The sequence below is a fragment of the Hoplias malabaricus genome, chromosome 4 (genome assembly GCF_029633855.1).
Source record: "Hoplias malabaricus isolate fHopMal1 chromosome 4, fHopMal1.hap1, whole genome shotgun sequence".
Taxonomy (NCBI): Eukaryota; Metazoa; Chordata; class Actinopteri; order Characiformes; family Erythrinidae; genus Hoplias; species Hoplias malabaricus.
Window position 1 is genome coordinate 55339722 of NC_089803.1, and position 19188 is coordinate 55358909.

Sequence of the window (19188 nt, forward strand, 5' to 3'; positions counted from 1 at the left end):
ATCACAGCATTTAGCAACACATTCAACGACATCTTGTCTAATAGGCTGTGGATTTAGTAGCTGGCCTGTTTGATCACAGAAACAGGAAAGGGGAGTTGATTATGACCACAAACTGTTCTGTGTACGAATGTAGCTGGTAATTATGAGAAATGGAAATATATTATCAACATATCAGTAGCAATCATTATCGATGTTGTAAAAGAAACATCTGTCTTAGCAAGGCCAGAAAGACAAATGCTTTTATCTTTTTTTCTCTGTCAAAAGGAAAGGAAAATAAAGGCAGTTATTTTTCAGTGTTGAAGAAATACAGTGTGAATGGGCTTTGAAGTGTTCCAGCATTTTAATTTGAGTCTTTCTACCATTTCCTTCTATATATTTGACAGTTTCTGTTTTGACATTTTGTGCTCTTTTCCATTCCATTCCCTCATCCCTTAATTAGCTTCATTCTCTGGCATTTGAGTCAGAATTAGATCCACAGAAAAAGCCTCTACTGAGCTGCTGACCATCCTTGAGCTTTGGACACTGAGAACTATGAGCTCCTTGGTCTGCATGTGTTCCCCACATACAACACATTAATCACAGATTTCAGATCTTAGACAGTGCATTTTTTGCATCCCACCCACCCCCACCCAAAGTTTCTTGGTAAAGAGTGCCCAATGTGCAAAATGAAGCCACGAAACAGCAAGGTTTCTTCCTATTTCGCTTCATTGTTGATGGCCTCATGCCTGTCCCTTCCCTTGTCCTTGTCCTTGACCTTGTCCTCAGTCTCATTTGCAAGTGAACACCTCTGTCTTTTCACTGCAGGTGTTGCATTTGACAAAGCAGCACCACTGGAACTTGCAGTTGCACTGCCACACGCGTGTGTACTGGTGTGTGTCATGGCCTCTGCCGCAACACATTAGTCCACAGCCATCTGGGTGAGGTGAGGTGTGGTTACAGAGTCGGCCCCGTGTCCCCGCACTGCCTGTGAATGTGTCCTCCTCACAGTAGTTCGGCGAACGCTCCAGGTACACTAGGTCCATTTCTGTGGGCTTGATGTAGCCTCGTGACTGTTTGAGACGCAGGAAGGATGGCTGCCGCAGGCGAGTGGCCCGCACTGCTTCCACCTGCACTGCTGCTCCATATCGTTCCTTCAGCACATAGCCGATCTCCCGGAACTTGGGCAGCATCATCCAGCACGTCTTGGTGGTGCATGAGCCTGAGACGCCATGGCACTTACACTCCAACTTCATCCTCTCCTCCAGGACCTATGAGAACACAGGCAAAAATATATCTATAATATTTTTTTTTTTTCAAAATTCATCATAGACTAATTTCAGTAATGTTTTTTTTTCATGATACATTGTAAGAAGTGCTGAAACAATACACCACTTGTTGTGGAATCTAACATTTTGTGCACTCCCATTACTGACAGTTATGTGTCCAGTTGTGCCCACAACTAACCTTAGCTAGTATAATCTCCACGGAAAGTGCTTCCAATAAAATAGGACTGGATCTACAGATATTCTTGATCTCAGTGTGATCTTTATGCTGCATGTGTTCCATATTCCTACACAGGTGATTTTTAAGTGTCGCAACTATCCAAGCATTGGCCCCATCCTTAGGAGATCATAAGTAAAGGAGAGCACAATTGGCCTTGTTTGCACTGGTTGGTTAGGATTGACTGGGATGTTAATGTTATCGTACGCCTCCAACCTTGTTGAGCTGTTCAAAGCCACTGTGTTAGCAGCAGTATGAAACACAAAATGTGGCTGGCTTCACATGTCTCAGATGAAGCATGTGCTGCCATCGCCATCACAGTTTGGTAGCATCATATGACTAAAGGGAAACTAACTAAATTGTGAAATTGGCAATCGCTTAAAAAAGGAAGAAAATTAGTAAATAATACTACTAATAATCACCCAATTAACAGCAAAAATAATAACCCAGTTTTTATTCCAAGGCACTGGTTTTAGGCTTCGGTATCAAGCATTGGTTAGATGGGGTATAAAGCATTGAAATGCTTTTTGTTCTTCTACAAACAACTGTAAATTCTTTGTAAAAGATCAGATGTAGCTACAGCAAAGGAAGATATAAATTGCTAGTAGTACCCTAGATTTTAGAAGATCTCGATGAACAGGAGTCTAAACATTTTGAAACATAGGATCAGGTTCATGGACAAGTATCGAGACATACCTTTCTGGTCGGATAGCCTCTGAAAGGGAAATGATATCTAGGATTGGACTTGCATGAGCAGGAAACTGATAATTTAGGATAATCTGCACTACTCATTACTGGAATCTGTTTATTGTATTCTGTAACACTACTTGAACTTGCTAAATAACACTGACACAGCCATCCCATTCAATCATTAATTCATTCATTATCTGTAATCGCTTATCCAGTTCAGGGTCACGGTGGGTCCGGAGCCTCCATCCCTTCTCATACATGTCTTGACAATATGTTCCCAATAATATTTTCTCAAAAGATGTCATGACAGATTTTTCCATATGTGGAATAATGATGTTATGGCAGCTTAAGTCACATATTTTTTTCTTAATGTATACTTGTTAGACATGACATGAATCATGACATAGTAGGGTTTATTCATTCATTGTCTGTAAGCACTTTTCCTGTTCAGGGTCAGGGGAACACACCAAACTCCTCACAGACAGTCACCCAGAGCAGGATTTGAACCCACAACCTCCAGGTCCTTGGAGCTGTGTGACTGTGACATTACCTGCTACACCAATGTGCCGCCCTAGTAGGGTTCAGGCCATCATAAATAAGTTGCTACTTCATGTGAACATCTCCAAGCCAGAAAATGCTTAGTTGAATGGCTTCCCTCCTTTAATGCAGTCAGTTCAGGCAGAGTATGTAGATATTTAGGACTCCATGATTTGGGGCAAGTACATTGGAGTGGGGAAAATTACATAACAGACTTTGTCCTGGCCCTCAAGAACCACAAAGATCAGGGAAGTGCAAAATGGAGTTAGACAAATATCATTAGTTGCAGTTTTTCTGTTGGATTTGTTCATATAATGATTTTCTGATCAACACTACTTTTCAAATTTAAAGTTGAAAGGCAACCCTCCTTAAATTGAGGGGTTTTTAATCTTACAGTGGTTTTTCAATGCGTACATAGCCTCTAGTTGTAATTTAAAAATATTTCTTTTGTATAACCTCTAGGAATTTGACACTAAAAATTATTTCATCAATTTTGACATTTGTGGCATTAGCAGATTCATGCAGCTGAAGAATGGAGGAAATGCTTGACATTCTACTTCAGCTCTTTTCAGCAACATGAACCAAAAGCCATTATTCAATAGATCCCGAGCGATGCCTCAATAAGTGTTGCCAGCTATATGTCAGATCTAAGAGGAAAAATTAGGTTTTTGCCAAAATATACCCTGTAATTTTCGCTACCTTCCGAAGGGCCACATCAAAGCACAAGAAAAATGTCCATGTCTCTTGAGTAACCATTTGTGTATACGGTTACGTTTGAGTTAAATGGGGACTGGTTTTATTTATTTATTTATCCTTTAATGTTACCAATGTGTTTTGCAGACTGTTAGACTGCGAGTGAGTTGAGATTGTGGACTGAAAATATCTTGTTCTTATGACACTTCCAGGCATTACAACAGTATTACTCCATTTATCCTTGTATTCGTTTATTTTTATAGCACCAATACAAATCTGATTTGCATAAGTGTCAGTCCGTTTTGGACTTGTTTTCAGGGTTTAGGAGGGCCTCATCTTTTGCTCCCAAATAGAGTCATGTATTGCCTGCTCTGGCTGAGTGTGAACGGGGCGAGCGAGAGAAGGGAAGAGAAAGAGACTAGCTATAATATCCTGTATCCTGACTTAATGCCCTGTAATTCAATGAACGGACTGCGGGGTTGTGGCAGGGCTCCAGCTGGCAGTAACTGGCCAGTCTTTGCATTCCCGTCACACACGACCAAAGCTTCAGCTCCATAACTAGCTCCATTAGGCTCTCTGCTTATGGATGGGCTTTATATGCCTAACGGCCCCCTTTCTTTGGCCTCTAAGTGACAAATGAAACCAGGGAGCGCAGCTCAGTGCACATTGGGCTCATCGAGAACTGGAACACTTCCATAATGGACACCAACTTGGATTAATTATACACGTACCTGCAAATACTGACCAGCTCCGTGGAAAATCATCACTGCTAAATGTTTTGTTTGCAAAACCCAAAATCTATCAAGACCTGTAGACCCTCTGCTGTGCTGTTAATGATTTTGAATTACATGAAGTATTACACTTTCACAGTCGTGTTTAAAAATTGATAGAGCTGAGTGTCCAAAATTGATTTTGGTTTCCTATTGGACAGGCTGGACTTTGCACTCATCTGGCTAAAGTTAGTAAATCCGCTTTGTGGAATACACCCATTCCCATTGGATGATTACTTCTGGATCACAAATTCTACTCCAACTCGTCCCAAAGGTATTGAATGGAGAGAATGAAGCTCATCAATTCCACAGTCCAATGCTGGGGAGGGTTATACGTCACTACTGATCTAGGGCTCAGATGGCAGCTCGCATTCGTTTAGCAGTGCATTTTATGGACATTATTTCTGTTATTTCACAATTGAACACCTGTAAAATAGAATGAGGTGTATCTACTTTTGGTCCTATTAGCACTAAAATGCTACACCAGCTTTTTTTCAGTGCTTACCTTTCTGCCTGCCTCATTGTTGTGCAGGTTCATGAGCCTACGGGCATTTTTTTTTATCTCTCGGGCATCCATGAAGCGCTTGGAGAACTCCACTCCGTATTTGACATCAGCCGAGCAACCACCCCATTTCCAGCCATCCTCGTGGTCATGGTAGCCCTGCTTCTCCCTGTCACAGCCACAGTGGCTGAGGTTTCCTTGGCTGCAGGCCGCTGTGACTGCGTGAGCAACTCCTGCTGCTGTGATGGCGTAGGTGAAAGCTGCCTCCTTGCTGCCTACAGAAAGGATACTTCTGTCATGCTTTGATGTTTTATTTACCAGTGGAAAACCTAGGACTACTAAATTAATGAAGAACTATTTCCAGCAATGGGTGGCATGGTGGAGCAGTGAATGTCGCTGTCACACAGCTCCAAGGTTCCTGGGGTTGTGGGTTTGAGCCCCGCTCTGGGTGGCTGTCTGTGAAGAGTTCTCTCCATGTTTGCGTGGGTTTCCTCCAAGTGCTTGGGTGTCCTCCCACAGTCCAAAAGCACATGTTGGTAGGTGGATTGGTTACTCAAAAAAAGTGTTCATCGGTGTGAATGTATGTGTGTGTGTGTGTTGCCTGGCGCCCAGTGACTTGCGGTGTGTTCCTGCCTTTTACCCAGTGACTCTGGGTAGGCTCTGGACTCACTATCCCTGAATTGGATAAGCGGTTGAAGAGAATTTGAATGAATGAATGAATGAATTTCCACTAATGCTACAAAACTGGGAAGGAAAACTATAGCACATACTTCTTCCAAGATATATGAGCCTGTCCCACTTCTTGTCAAACTGCCATTTGAAAACACACAGAGGAGAACACTAACCACCCAATTGAGTTAATTAAATGATCCCCACATTGTCACAGATCGTGTTGAGTGATGGGAGGATATGGAGGCCAATTATGTTCCTCTAGTAAAGGAGCAGAGCACTGTTTCACTACTCCACAGCCCAATTCTGATGTTTTTATAACCACCTAGCCCACTTTTGGCACCGGGCACTTTGATTTGAAGCTCATGTGTGCCTGCTCTAGTGCATTCCATTCCCTTTTATGCTTTTCTGTTGAGATTGTACAAGCTGTGTGTGCATAACTGAACTGGTGTCCAAAATGAGTGCACCTTAAATTACATGGAGTGTCCACATACTTTTGGATATGCACTACTGTGCAAAAGTCTTAGGCACCTAAGATTATCATTTGAAAGCATTTATTTTCTTAATTAGTGTGGTGCTTGTATAATTCATTCATTGTCTGTAACCTCTTATCCAGTTCAGGGTCGCAGTGGGTCCGGAGCCTACCCGGAATCACTGGGCGCAAGGTGGGAACACACCCTGGAGCCAGTCCTTTCGCAGGGCCACACACTCTCGTACAATCACTCACTGACTATTTGAGTAGTCAACGTGTGTTTTTGGACTGGAGCACCTGGAGGTAACGGACGCAGACACAGGGAGAACACACCAAACTCCTCACAGGACCCTGGAGGTGTGTGACCGCAACATTACCTGTTGCGCCACTGTGCCGTCCTGCTTGTATAATGTTATGTAATTACAATAGACACAGAAAAGTATTTGTTTTCTAAAAATTCATAGCTGTGTTGTGAGCTAGTGTGAGGAACAAATTTTATTTCCAAATGTTCTCCATGATCTGTATAGATTTGTTAAATCAGCAACATATATGATTTAACATAATGAAGTGTTTATTAACCAGTAAAACTAGGTATTGGATGATAACTTCAAATTTCAAAGTTTTAAACCAATATATTCACAAAGAATAACAATATTTACTGTAATAATAATATTTGTGTTTACTCTTAATGCTGAGATAAACAACTTTTTACATCTCATTTTCTCAGGTGCTACAAATTTGTACTGTATAGTGTATTTAACTGTAGTTATTGACTGGCATCAAGACAAATGTAAGAAGGTGCAGGCTATAACCTGGCAATAAAGAATATTAATTTAGTGTGAAAATCATTATTTTATTATTTCTATTTTATTAATTGTGCATTTGAATCATTTATTTTGAAATTTTTAGCAAAACAAAAACACTACCTTGAATTATAAAGGTCAACTGGGATTAATAAGTGTTGATTACTGTGGGTGGCACACTGTTCCAGTGTCCGAGGTTCATTAACCGCCATAGTTCACATTTAAGTGGCACTTTGTAGGAGCAGGTTATGTTGCTGCCACATAGTTTCAGAGTCCTGAGGTCAGCCTTCACCTCAGGTCACTCAGTCTGTGAGGAATTCTCTGTGTTCCGTGTGGGTTTCCTTTGGTTTCCTCTCATAATCTGAAATCAACCTGTGAATATTTGAGAGACTGGGCGAGTGTGTGATGTCCTGCAATGTATACGGGTTTAGTCTAGAATTCCAGGCTTTAAGATGAAGCAGTAACAGAAGTTGATTAATGAATGAAGTGTTGATTACTAGATTTTCAGCGAAAAATCTGTAAGCTGCGTAGGACAGGACTACATAAGAATCACTGTCTCTGCACTTTTTGAAGTGTCTCTCAGGTCACCCGTTGCCACTTCCATCTACTTGCTCAGTACTAAGAATCTGACATTCTGGTGGAACAGAGAAATATTTATGATATCATGTGTGGTTTTCAGTCCAATAAATCAGACAGTGTAGCATCTGACCTGAAGTATGATCACTCCAAGATGTGCTTCTCAATGTTTCTTGTTACAAAGTGATGTGGGGGGGACAAAAGTGACCCCTGCTGGTGGCCTAATGAACCTTTATTATTGTCCCCTAAGGCTTCTTGGGACAAAGACAGAGTGACCAGAGGCTTGTGAGTGTTGTAAACTGGTCTATGTTGAGTAAAACTGTGAATTGTGAAGATTGATGTAGTGTGTAAACTTTGCTAATATTTGAAAACATACCGTACACTCCTCTGTATATATAGGCCAGGTACGTAAACTACAATAATAGCCTATTTTGAATTTGTTGCTTTTGTGATATCACAAAAAACTATCACATATCCACCTATTCAGACTAAGGTGATTTATTATTGTCCATTTATGGGAAACCCAGCAAAAAGCCACCAATCAGAAAAAAAATTATATTAAAATATATCAACCGTAAATCTACATTAACAAAAATAGCCTTCTTAATTCCCAGGGACTAGTACATAAAAATGAAATAAGAAATATGTCTCTTAACAGGACTACATTAAGGAAAAGAACTCACTTTCCAAAGGCATCTAATGGTATACTTCCATTTGCAAATTTGCCTCACTGCATTTTATTAATTTCAATGGAGAGCTAAGCCACAAAGTACATGTGTATGATCAGCTACTTTACATGGTAAAGTTTGTTGTCTTAGTGTAGGCCCTGTCATTAGAAAACTAATGGTTTACTCCATGGTCTCACTCATCCAAACCTGTGAATCCAATAATCACTAAGAGGATGGCCCTCTCTTTCCCCCACATAATTCAACATGTTGTGAGCCAATGCAGGTGTCTATTCGCTAACATATCTGACCAGTTAAAGTTCTCCTCCAATATTGAATTGTCCAGTGACATCGCATTAGCAAGAGTTTGAAAAGAAGTGATGGTGAGGTTCAGATTTCAGAAAAAGAATGTAATTTCCTTGCTCTGGGACAAACGATAAATTGTAAAGAGAGACAAAAAAAAAAAACTCTGAACAAATACATGCAGTGTTTTACACTGATTTCACACTTTTTTTTAAATATATTGTTCTAGTCTTTTAGTTTAATATATAGAACTCTGACGAGAAGTCCTGAATGGTATGGGTCAGTGTAACCTGGTAAAATTCATCTGGCAGTTATGTTTCTTTCTTTGCAGTCACATTGCCAGAAAAGTTCCTGTAGCTGCCCGCTGGCCTCTCCAAATACCAATTAGCTGTTGTTTTGGTTTATGAATATTTCACCACAGTGAAAACATGCCAGTTCTCATTCCAATTCAAAAAGTCCAGATATTAATGCGCTTCTGAACTGTAACTGACTGGAGAAGCCCTCTCACAGTTCACTGGAATTTTTCCTCGTCCAGCCAAGGGTCCATGGATACAGAGCAGAGTTTTGAAGCTGATTGATCAGTAATGCGTGCCTGTTTTCACTGATGAATTGAAACCCGCGTGATTCCCATGCATTCTGTGGGTAGACGCATTGTGGGCCTCTCTCAGAGCAGAATGATAATGAAATCACAGTTGGGAACGGCAGGAGCCCAGTGGTCAAAGAGCACTGTCATGAAGACATGAGCCAAAAAAGGTCATGGATTTGATCCCAGCTGATAACATGCCCCTACCACCACTGTTTACTGTAAGCTGCATTGGGAAAAAAGTGAGATGAGAATAATGGTAGTAACAGCATTGGCTTGAAGGGATAGCAGTGCATTTTAGGGAAATATTCTGTTCTACATTGTTCCTGCCAAAAATAATTCCTGTTAGAACTTCACATAGTAATACACTGTGTACAAACAGGAGATGCATGACATTCATATAGTCATATCAAAATCGTGAAGCACATAATAACTATTGCCAAAATGCTAAAGTCAAAGACCAACCTTTGGTTATTTCCAGTCAAAATTGCCATTTAGTGCAAGTATTATTATTTTCAGAATATATTTCTGAAGCCACATAATCCAGTTGAAGGAGGAAGGGGAAAGTCAAAGTAAAGAGTGAAGAGTTTCCAAAGCTGGAGTTGAAAAATTATTCACAGAAAAAATGGGACTCCTCACAACTATACAGGACCTGATAGACCACCAAAACTATCTTTGAGTTATAGCTCTAGAATAGTGTCCCACTTTTGCTTCAGACCTGAAAAACTCAACAGGGGTATCTGTCCATCCTTCAACTGTGATAAGACAATTTAGCAGTATGTATAAAGATATATATAAACAGAACAAAGAAGCTGCTGGTTTTCTATAATTAACTGTTCAAAGTCCAGAACCTAAAATAACAATATATTTTGGATTACTTTGAATTGTGAGGAACCAAAAATTGTCATCAGCTTCTACCACTTGAAAAATACACAGAGTATATCAAACAGAAGCTGAGCCCACATAAGGCTAGCTGTAGTAAAGGCAAACGTTGGACACAGTAAATACAATAAATAGCAGATTATATATTTGACATAACATTTGATATTACTGCTGAGTGTATTATCTGCATTCCAGCTGTTTTTTGGGTTTTGTTTGTGCTGAAATATTGTGCTTGATGGTTGCTTTGCTTGGAAGTAAAAGGAACAAAAACCTAATTAAATACTGAAAACTACACTAATCAGCCATAACTTTATGACCACCTCCTTGTTTCTACCCTCACTGTCCATTCTCTCAGCTCCACTGACCACACAAGAGTATGCTGTAATTCTACAATTACAGACTGTATTCCATCTGTTGCTCTGTATACGTTGTAAGCCCCCTTTCATCCTATTCTTCAAAAGTCAGGATCCCCATAGGTATGATTTAGGTGGTGAATAATTCCCAGCGCCGCAGTGACACTGTGTTGCGCTGGCACCTACCTCATTGGTCCACGTTGGTAGATGTAAAGTCAGAGACAATAGCTCATTTGTTGCTGCAGTTTGTGTAGGTTTTCCTCTAGTCCTTCATTAGTGAACAGAGGACACTACTCACAGGAACTGGTGACTATATTTTTGGTTGGTGGACTATTCTCAGTCCAGCAGCGACACTGGGGGGTTTAAAAACTTGAGGATCACTGCTGTGTCTGATCAACTCGTACCGTTTAACACAAACTAACACACCGCCACAACTTCAGTGTCACTCCAGCACTGCTCTGTGGGGGTCTTGACCATTGAAAATAGGGTGAAATGAGGCTGACAAAGCATGCAGAGCAACATGTGGACTAATTGTAGAACAACAAAGTGTAGGTCAGTGGAGCTGAGAGAACATAGAGTAAGCATAAAAAACAAGGGGGTGGTCATGTTATGGCTGATCAATGTATAAACATTATGCATTTTAATGCTTCCAGATATATTTATTTCAATTCTACCTTTAATACCTTCAGTTTCTATTTCTTTATTTGAAAACCCAAGCTACCTTTTATACTGTATGAATATTCCATGGAGAAAAGGTGTTATTCATTAAAAAAGTCTTTAAATTACATTCTCATTAAAAACAGTCACATGCGTTAAATTTCCACACATTTTTTCATCTCCTCAAAACAAGAGTCTTGTTACAAGGGTGAGGAAAAACAATTACAACACTTAGCAGTGACTGATCATAATGACACTGAGCTGCATTTTAGATTATGATTTAATGAACAGCTTTAGAAACCCCACATGTCCCCCACCCCAAACCACTAACACACACTCCAAAGAACATGAGGGAAGAACATGCTCTGATGAGGCGAAGCCTATGGTGGACAAGGGCACAGCTGAGAAACAGATACATTTAATTGAACAAAAGCAGCCAGCTTTGAGCCAAACAACCCCCCAGAAGAGTGATTGTTACCAGGGCCACTGGATTAAACACAGCCTCAAACCACACTTTGACCGAAACTCAACATTGTTGACTGAGAAGCCATTTATATGAGCTCTCCATATTAAAAGCCACATTATGGAGGAATAAATCCACCCCAGCAACTGTCATGTTCCTCCAGTTGAGGTACGCTCAAAGTCATTTGTCTCTTGCTTGTGAATGTGAGTGTGTATGTATGGGTATGTTTGTGCGCGAGTGCATATGTGCGTGATGCCAAAACACATTTGTTTGCATATTATTTCATTACTGGTCAGTAAATGAAAGTTGATTTCACTCATAGAGTGAGTGTATTCTCCCCCACAAATTGAGGACAGACTCCTACATGGTTAACCTCTTTTCATCTCCTCGCTTGTCTTACAGACTGCACCACCACAGAAAAGGCACATTTGGCCGCCATACTCCACTTACTTACAGCCCTGCAGCAAAAAGCAACACAGTCTAATGCATATGAACATGCATATTGTTGCAGTCAGGACATAACCTCCTATTTCCAAAATGGTAACATTACAATAGAAGCAGAATATTCTCTCACACTGAATGGAACTAATGGGACTAATTAAATTATTCGTTGAGATAACAAATACATAAGAAGAAGAAGAAATCTATCTTTTTCATTTTTGTTTAACCCTGAGGTTTGGTTTGCAGAATTTTCTCCCAAATTATTAGTCATTGCCAATTCCACCCATTTAGTAAGTCTACCCCAATCACACATAGTGCCACCAGGCTTTGAAAGGATGGGGCAAAACTTCCTTCAAGGCATGAGGCCAACCCACTACTTCTTTTCCAACTGCTTCTAATGCAACACCACTGAACAGCTTAATGCATCAAAGGAGAACGCAAACTGCCCATACTATATAACCGCATGAACAATGGGGAGAGGGGGTTTATACATACATCCCACACAAAGAGCAAGACCAGTTGTGCTTTCTAAGGTTCCCAGCCTCAGAACTCTGGGGGCCCAAAAAAAGTAGAATAATTTATGAGTTTGAAAATGTAGAATCCAATAATGTTGGTGCTATCTTGTACAATCTTATCAATGTATAAATACGCACGAGACTTGCTTTCTTATTAGATGCACTTGACAGGTGTTCATTCAGAACAGAATTAACATCAGCAGGTCCTTATTATTGTAGGTTTAGTCAAAATAACCATAAAGCGAAATTCTGAATTCATGGCTTTGGTAGAACACATATCAAATGTACATAAAAAAATAATTCTAACAACTGCAGCTTTTTAGATGTAGATTAAATGGCAGAAATTGTATTTGTAAATAACAAATCTGTATTTCCAACCTAATGTTTGTCTTCTGTAGCTTCAAGATGTGTCCACTTGCTTCTATTGTGTGATTTACAGATAACAGTTTTTCTGCAGGAAAACACATAACCATTGCTGTCTGTGATAATCTACTGAACTTTTCACATGGCAGATATTTTTTGGGGAAAATTTGGCATTTTCCTTAATGTATATTTTTATTCATTGTTTAGTCTAGATTGGTTGTCTTGGCTGGTTTTTGGCCAAAAATGTTACTGCACAGACATAATAAAACAGTGTTTTGGTCTGATGTACTGACCCACTCTGAGCTCTTGGCCAAAGACTGTCCTTTCTCCCAGAGCAGAGCAATTCCAGCGGCCGTATCTGAACTGGTACTGGCATTCATTAATGCCCATCTGAGCACCCTCTCCGATGATGATGATGGCGTCCGGGCGGCTCTGGCAGATGGCTCGCTGTCGGGGGGCCAGTCCTGGGATCTTATTGCAGATGATATTTGCACCCAGAGCCACCACTGAGGACAGAGCTCTGAAGAAAAACAGACACACAAAGACATACACAAATTAGCAAAATTTCTGCCTTGCTTTCTGAAATTGGGAATACAGTGATCATGTTCATACCTGCTGATGCAGTACAGAAATTTATAAACTGTGCAAACATGGGAAAAAGCTGGATTATTTATTTTTGTCCTATATGGATAAAGATGCAGAAAATATTAAAAAATCTCTGACATTTAAGCCCTGTTTTCATTTCCATGTACAATAAATATATCACATCATTAAACATCAGTCTAATCCAAACAACTGTCTGATGTTAATCATTGTTTTAACAACTATTAATAACTATCAAGTCTCACATAATATCCTTCTCACTCTCTCATCTATTAAAGAGATAATAAGTGAATAACCAAATAATTGCTCTGACATTTAACTAACTAACAAAGTTCTTTAAACCCATTTAAATCTGTTCATATTTAACTCCAGTGTATCACAGCAAACAGACTTTTTTTTTAAATGCTGTTTTGAGAAGTAACAGCATTCAAGAATCTCAAGCTTTGTTCATGTAAAACACATCAGACAAGTCAAGCCCTCCCATAAAGTGAATAAGAACAAGCACTCATGTGGGCAAAGGAGCTACACTTAGTGGAAAAACATGTCCCAAACAATGTCCAAACGAATTAGCACGGCAAAGTATGTTACTCTACAGAGAGGGACAATACGCAACCGAACCGTCGCAGAATATACAGCCCAATTAAAACACAGCCACACACATAAAATGCAGATTATTCTTGTAACTCAACCCTAGTTCATGTCCATCTGGTTTTAAAAAAGTTCAACCCAATGTGAGGTATATACTTGCAGTGATGTATACAATACAGAGGTGAAACTGCCATGCACAATGTTCCTTTTGCCTAAAATATTCTTTAAATATAGAAGGCAGAGCCATCTGTGCTCTGATATAGCGCTTGTTTTTTTATTTATTTATTTAGTTTTGTGGGTTTTTTTTACACTTGTCAAACACCAGAGGATCTTATCTACTCATATAAACCTGTGACGGTTTAACAGCAGCCATATGAACCCATACATCCAAATGCACAAAGGGTTGCAAAAAGTTGTTTGAGCTTCTCATCTGTGAGGCTTTAACTTTGGCATTTTATACCACAGCATTCTACTTTCAGACAGTTAACAGAACATCAGGTATCAGAGCAATCTAGAGGTAGCAAGGTAGCATCATATGTAGCTCTTTAACCACAGAAAGTATAGGGAAATTGTCTTTTATTTTAATTAATTTAATCATTTATTTATTTATTACACATTTTGGAAATACTAACAATTTACCACATTTACCACCATGTCTCATTATTATATGATAAACCAGAATTTGTTTAATCTTTCATTTTTGAACATTTTTATTGGTGTGATCATCCTAATATTTTAACAGTGCCAACAGTGGCTAGCCTTTTCGAATGCAAAAAAAATAATATAGGGATGATGTTTTGTTCAAAAAGGAACAATATACATTATTGTACAAAAGTCTTAAGGACCTTTCCTTTGATATTAATTCTATTTTTTTAATATTAAAAAACGTTAGTTGGGATTAAGTCAACAATAAAAACTGCAGCACTTGGAAATCTTGCACTGTTGCAGATTGTAAAATGTAAATAAATAAATAAACAATTATTAAATAATTATTAATAATTATTTTAACCTTACATTTAATTGATAATAATACAAAGACAATATTTGAAATGTTGAAATGGTGAGATCAGTCTTGCCAGCAACACACTGCAAAAAAGAAGGGATGGGGCATGTTTTCACTGTGTGTAATTACCCCCTCTTTTAACAGCTGTTTATAAATATTTGGATACTGAGAAGACCAACTACTGTAGTTTTGAAAATGAAATGTTTTTACATTCATGCTTGTTATTGAATTCTTTTTTGTGTTTTTTATTTCATAATGCACTGACTCTTTTTCAAGTGGTGAGAGGTCTGGACTAATTTAGCACCTGGCCTTTTTACTAAAGAACGATGCTGTTGTGGCCTTGCCTTAGTGAAATTACCAAGGCCTTCCCAGCAAAATAAATAAATAAATAAATAAAAAATAAAAAAGAAATGTTGCTCCAAACCTATATACATTGTTCAGCATTAACAGTGCCTTCACAGGTGGGTAGTCAAGCATACCATGTGCATTCACGCACCTCCATACCATTATGGATGCTGACATCTGAGCTGTGTGATTATAATTATTCAGATGGTCCCTCTCCTCTTTGAAAGATAAAGAGTTTCAAATTTTGATTTGTCTGACCACAGGACACTTTTCCCTTAGTCCGTCTTAAATGACCTTGGGTCAGAAAAGGCATCAGCATTTCTTTGGTAAGTGTTTCTGAGCCTATGCAGAGATTTCTTCCAGAGAAATATTTCTGTTCTTAATGTAGTGACTCCTCATGGCCTAAAGATCAAAGCCCGACAATGTTGGTTTTCAGTTGTGTCCCTTGTATATAGAGATTTCTCTAGATTCTTAAAATCTTTTATTATGTACAGTACATGAAGAAATCCATAACTTATTTAATATTTTAAGGTGAGAAACATTATTCTTAAATTGTTCCACCACAGAGTAGTGAAATCCTTCCCATTTTTATTTCTGAAAGCCTCCATCTCTCAGAGATGCTCTTTTTTAAGCCCAATTATGTCACTAACCTGTTGTAAATTAACATAATTTGTTTGGAGCATTACACACAACTTGTCGCTCGCATTAAATTCAAAAACACTTTCAACATTTGAAGTATAGTTTTTGACTTGTCATTCATTCACTGTCTGTAACTGCTTATCCAGTGCAGGATTGCAGCATGTCTGGAGCTGACCGGGGAATCAATGGGTGCAAGATGAGAACACATACGGAGTGGGTGCTAGTCCATCACAGAGCAACACACACTCACAAATTCACTTACACCTTTGCCAACTTTATGTTGCCAATCCACCTACCAATGTGTGTTTTTGAACTGTGTGAGGAAACAGGAGCACCTGGAGGAAGCCCACACGAACAAGAGAAGAACACACCAAAACTCCTCAAAGACAGTCACCGGAGCGGGGCTCAAACCCACAACCCCAGGACTTTGGAGCTGTGTTGTGCCACCATAGCCTCTTAATACTATATTCAATTAATTAAATAGATTATATAATCTTCAGATCATTGTGTTCTGTTTTTATTTTCCATGTTTTTCCATGATTTCTGAGCAAACAAACACTGTCCAAAGAAATAGCCTTTTATACAACTGAATTAGCTCAATAGTTCAAAATACAGAAAAATAAGCTTATATATTAATAATGAAATACCAGATGACCACAGTAAAGTCCAGATAATAAATGTAATACACTTATTCATATGATCACAAGATCTAAATATATGGGCCCATAAATACTTAAAAAAAAAAACACTGCTTTCATATAATCATCTAGGTCTACTTATTCTGCTTTGTGTTCCACGTTATATGTGAGGATGCTAACCGTATACATGACACATTCCGTGCAAATTCTATTCCTCATAGTGTGATTCTGAGCACTGAACCAACACAGAAGCAGAATCATAATACAGTATCCAGTGTTTGCCAATTGGAAAATAAAACTACAGCTTTCTGGGTGTGGATTAGTATGCAGACATCCCTAACATTAGCAAATGTAGCTACTTTCAAATTCAGTTGTGCACATAGCTTTTATAATCTCTTTAGAAAAGCCCTGATCAATACAAAGGGACCACTTCACATTCTGCACAGCTGCATGTAAGCGTAAAATCACAATGCCAAATAACGGTTGCTAGATGGATATAACGCCACCCAGCATTGAGCTGTGGAACAGTTTACTCAAGAGATGGAGCTACATCCAGTACATTTGGGATGAGTTGGACTGGTGATCCAGGACTAAACATCCAACATCAGTACATGACCTCACTAATGCTCTTGTGGCTGAATGCCATCTAATTCTCATATAAATGTTGTAAAATATAGTCTAAAAACTTCCCATAAGAATAGATGCTGTTACTGAAATAGAAAGGGGCATACTCCATATTGATACCCTTTAAAATAAGAAATGTTGGATGACAATTTGTCCTCAAACTTCTGAACATGCGGTGTAGGTTTAATACTGGTTCAGATGTAACAGAATGTTACTGTGTAAATTTACTGCAGGTGCAGTCAATACTGAAGCTAGTTCTGAACAACTTCCTCTATCTGACCTACTCCGCTCTCACTGCACCTGCTACGCTCATCCAAACACGGTTACACTAAACCCATATACCACAACATACCCTCCAAACCTTACAACTCTGAGCATATAGACCATGATGGATGCCACAAACCTAACCAATGTGAGCACATATACCATAACACACACCAAATATAAAAAATGTGACCATATACATCATAACACACCCCTAAACCGTATCAAATTGAGCAAGTATACCAAAACAACCCACAAACCTAACAAATCTGAGCATATACAACACCCTCAGAACCCAACCAGTTTGATCATATATATCATAACACGGCCCCCTCCCCCGCCCAAACCTAACCAGCTTAAGCATATATTTGCTGTCCTTAGAAAAACGTCTCACAATTTTTGTTGAATTTTAGGTGACTACATTGTTTTACCGTGGCAGCTTCACATCATGAAATTGTCACGATGAATGGACCAATACAAATGCTCCAAATTTACTTGGAATTACTTGGAATAAAACCTTCATACACTGACTTCCATTGAAAGTTAAGAAGGTTTTTTCTTATAAAGTTACTATTTTAGAGATACATGTTTTTCTTCAGACAGAGAAGATCAATTCCATAACACCCCCAAGCCTAACCAGTCTGAGCATATACACCATAACACACACAGAAAAGCTTACTAATTGGAGCATATAAGTACATACGCCATACGTACCTCAACTGACTGAATTCTCTATACTCCACATATTGTAAGCCTAAACCAACAGACCACATGCACCATGAATACAGGTTGTAAACCTAACCAAAGTGGGCACATACACCATAATACTGAAACCATGCCTAACCAATCTGAACACATACACCATAACACACACCCCAAATTGTAATGACCACATACACGATAAGACATACCCCAGAATTAACCAATCAAGCAACATACCACTGTAAACCTAAGCATTTCGAGCATAAGCAACATAACTCACAATGTAAACCCTTTCAAAATGAAGCATAAGCAACCCCAGACCTAAACAATCTGAGCACATACACCATAACACCCAAACCTAACTAAGCAGAGCATAACAAATCTGAGCACAATACAATTTACAACACAAGTCCCAACCGTTCACCAAATAAACACGTGCACCTTAACACAAACTAAACCAACCAAACCAAAGAGCTCATAAACCTAACCAAACTGAGCACATGCCTTAAATTAAGCCAAGCTTAATCAAATGTAGACCTGGTAGGTCCACGCATGTTCCATAACTTACTCACTAAACCCACTCATACACAGCACGTGCACTAGACACTTCAAACTGAACCAAATTGAGGATACGTAACACACACACATCACACCGCCCAAACACAGCCAGACTCGGTCACCGTAAGCAGATAACACCCGCTTCAAACACTCCAAGAATCACTCACGCGCCCCTTCACTCAGAGCGTGGTACGCACAGGTAGCTGCCGCTGCTGAGGATGAGAAGGATCTGCGGGTAGTAGACAGATAGCAGCGCGCCGCGCGTGGAGCCCGCGCGCATGGTGCTGCAGAGGAGAAGCTCCGAATCCGAGGCGAGTGCTTTGCTTTTAGGGAGATTTGGGCTGAGCCCCGGTCAAACAGCTCTGCGCTGCCGAGCCCTCATCACCAGCGAGAGCGAGAGAGAGAGAGAGAGAGAGAGAGAGAGGAATTACACATGAGCGCATCACGCCACTATTGGCAGGATAGAAGTGGTGGTGGTGGTGATTGTGGAGGTAGAACCAGGGGGCACCTCTGCGGTAAGGGGCGTGGGGCCGGGGGTGAGGAGGGGTCAGATAAAATGGGATGCTTTTGGCACAGGCGTGGGAATAGTCCATTCAAACACTAACGTGTCCATTATATCCAGTCGTGGGAAAAAAAGTCGTGTTGGTTTTCTGAAATGTGAATAAATTAAGACGCCCTGTAAAAGGGAATAAACCTGAATGTGATATCAATCTGTTTTCTATGGCTGACCTTATATTGGCTGACTTTGTTAGAAAGCTTGAACTTAAAACCTTAAAAATAGCAGATATTGCTCATAACGCGTCCCATA

At 39.5% G+C, this 19188-nt stretch overlaps 1 protein-coding gene across 1 annotated transcript; it reads right to left on the bottom strand.

The window, feature by feature from the left end:
* Nucleotides 1–407: 407 nt before the first annotated feature.
* Nucleotides 408–18841, bottom strand: wnt7ba (wingless-type MMTV integration site family, member 7Ba). The gene is made up of 4 exons (XM_066668052.1): nucleotides 18578–18841; nucleotides 12710–12936; nucleotides 4675–4946; nucleotides 408–1247 (listed from the first exon to the last, which is right to left on the bottom strand). Exons 1-4 carry the CDS (start codon nucleotides 18658–18660, stop codon nucleotides 768–770), a joined length of 1062 nt encoding a protein of 353 aa, XP_066524149.1. The 5' UTR covers nucleotides 18661–18841; the 3' UTR covers nucleotides 408–767.
* Nucleotides 18842–19188: the final 347 nt, after the last annotated feature.

Excerpts from the sequence above, each read along its gene's own strand:
- wnt7ba (XM_066668052.1), bottom strand. The coding sequence starts at position 18,660 with ATGCGCGCGGGCTCCACGCGCGGCGCGCTGCTATCTGTCTACTACCCG. Across the intron at positions 12,937-18,577 it reads CTCAGCAGCGGCAGCTACCT|AGCTCTGTCCTCAGTGGTGG; the intron begins GTGCGTACCACG and ends GTTTTTCTTCAG. Across the intron at positions 1,248-4,674 it reads ACAATGAGGCAGGCAGAAAG|GTCCTGGAGGAGAGGATGAA; the intron begins GTAAGCACTGAA and ends GTGTTCTCATAG.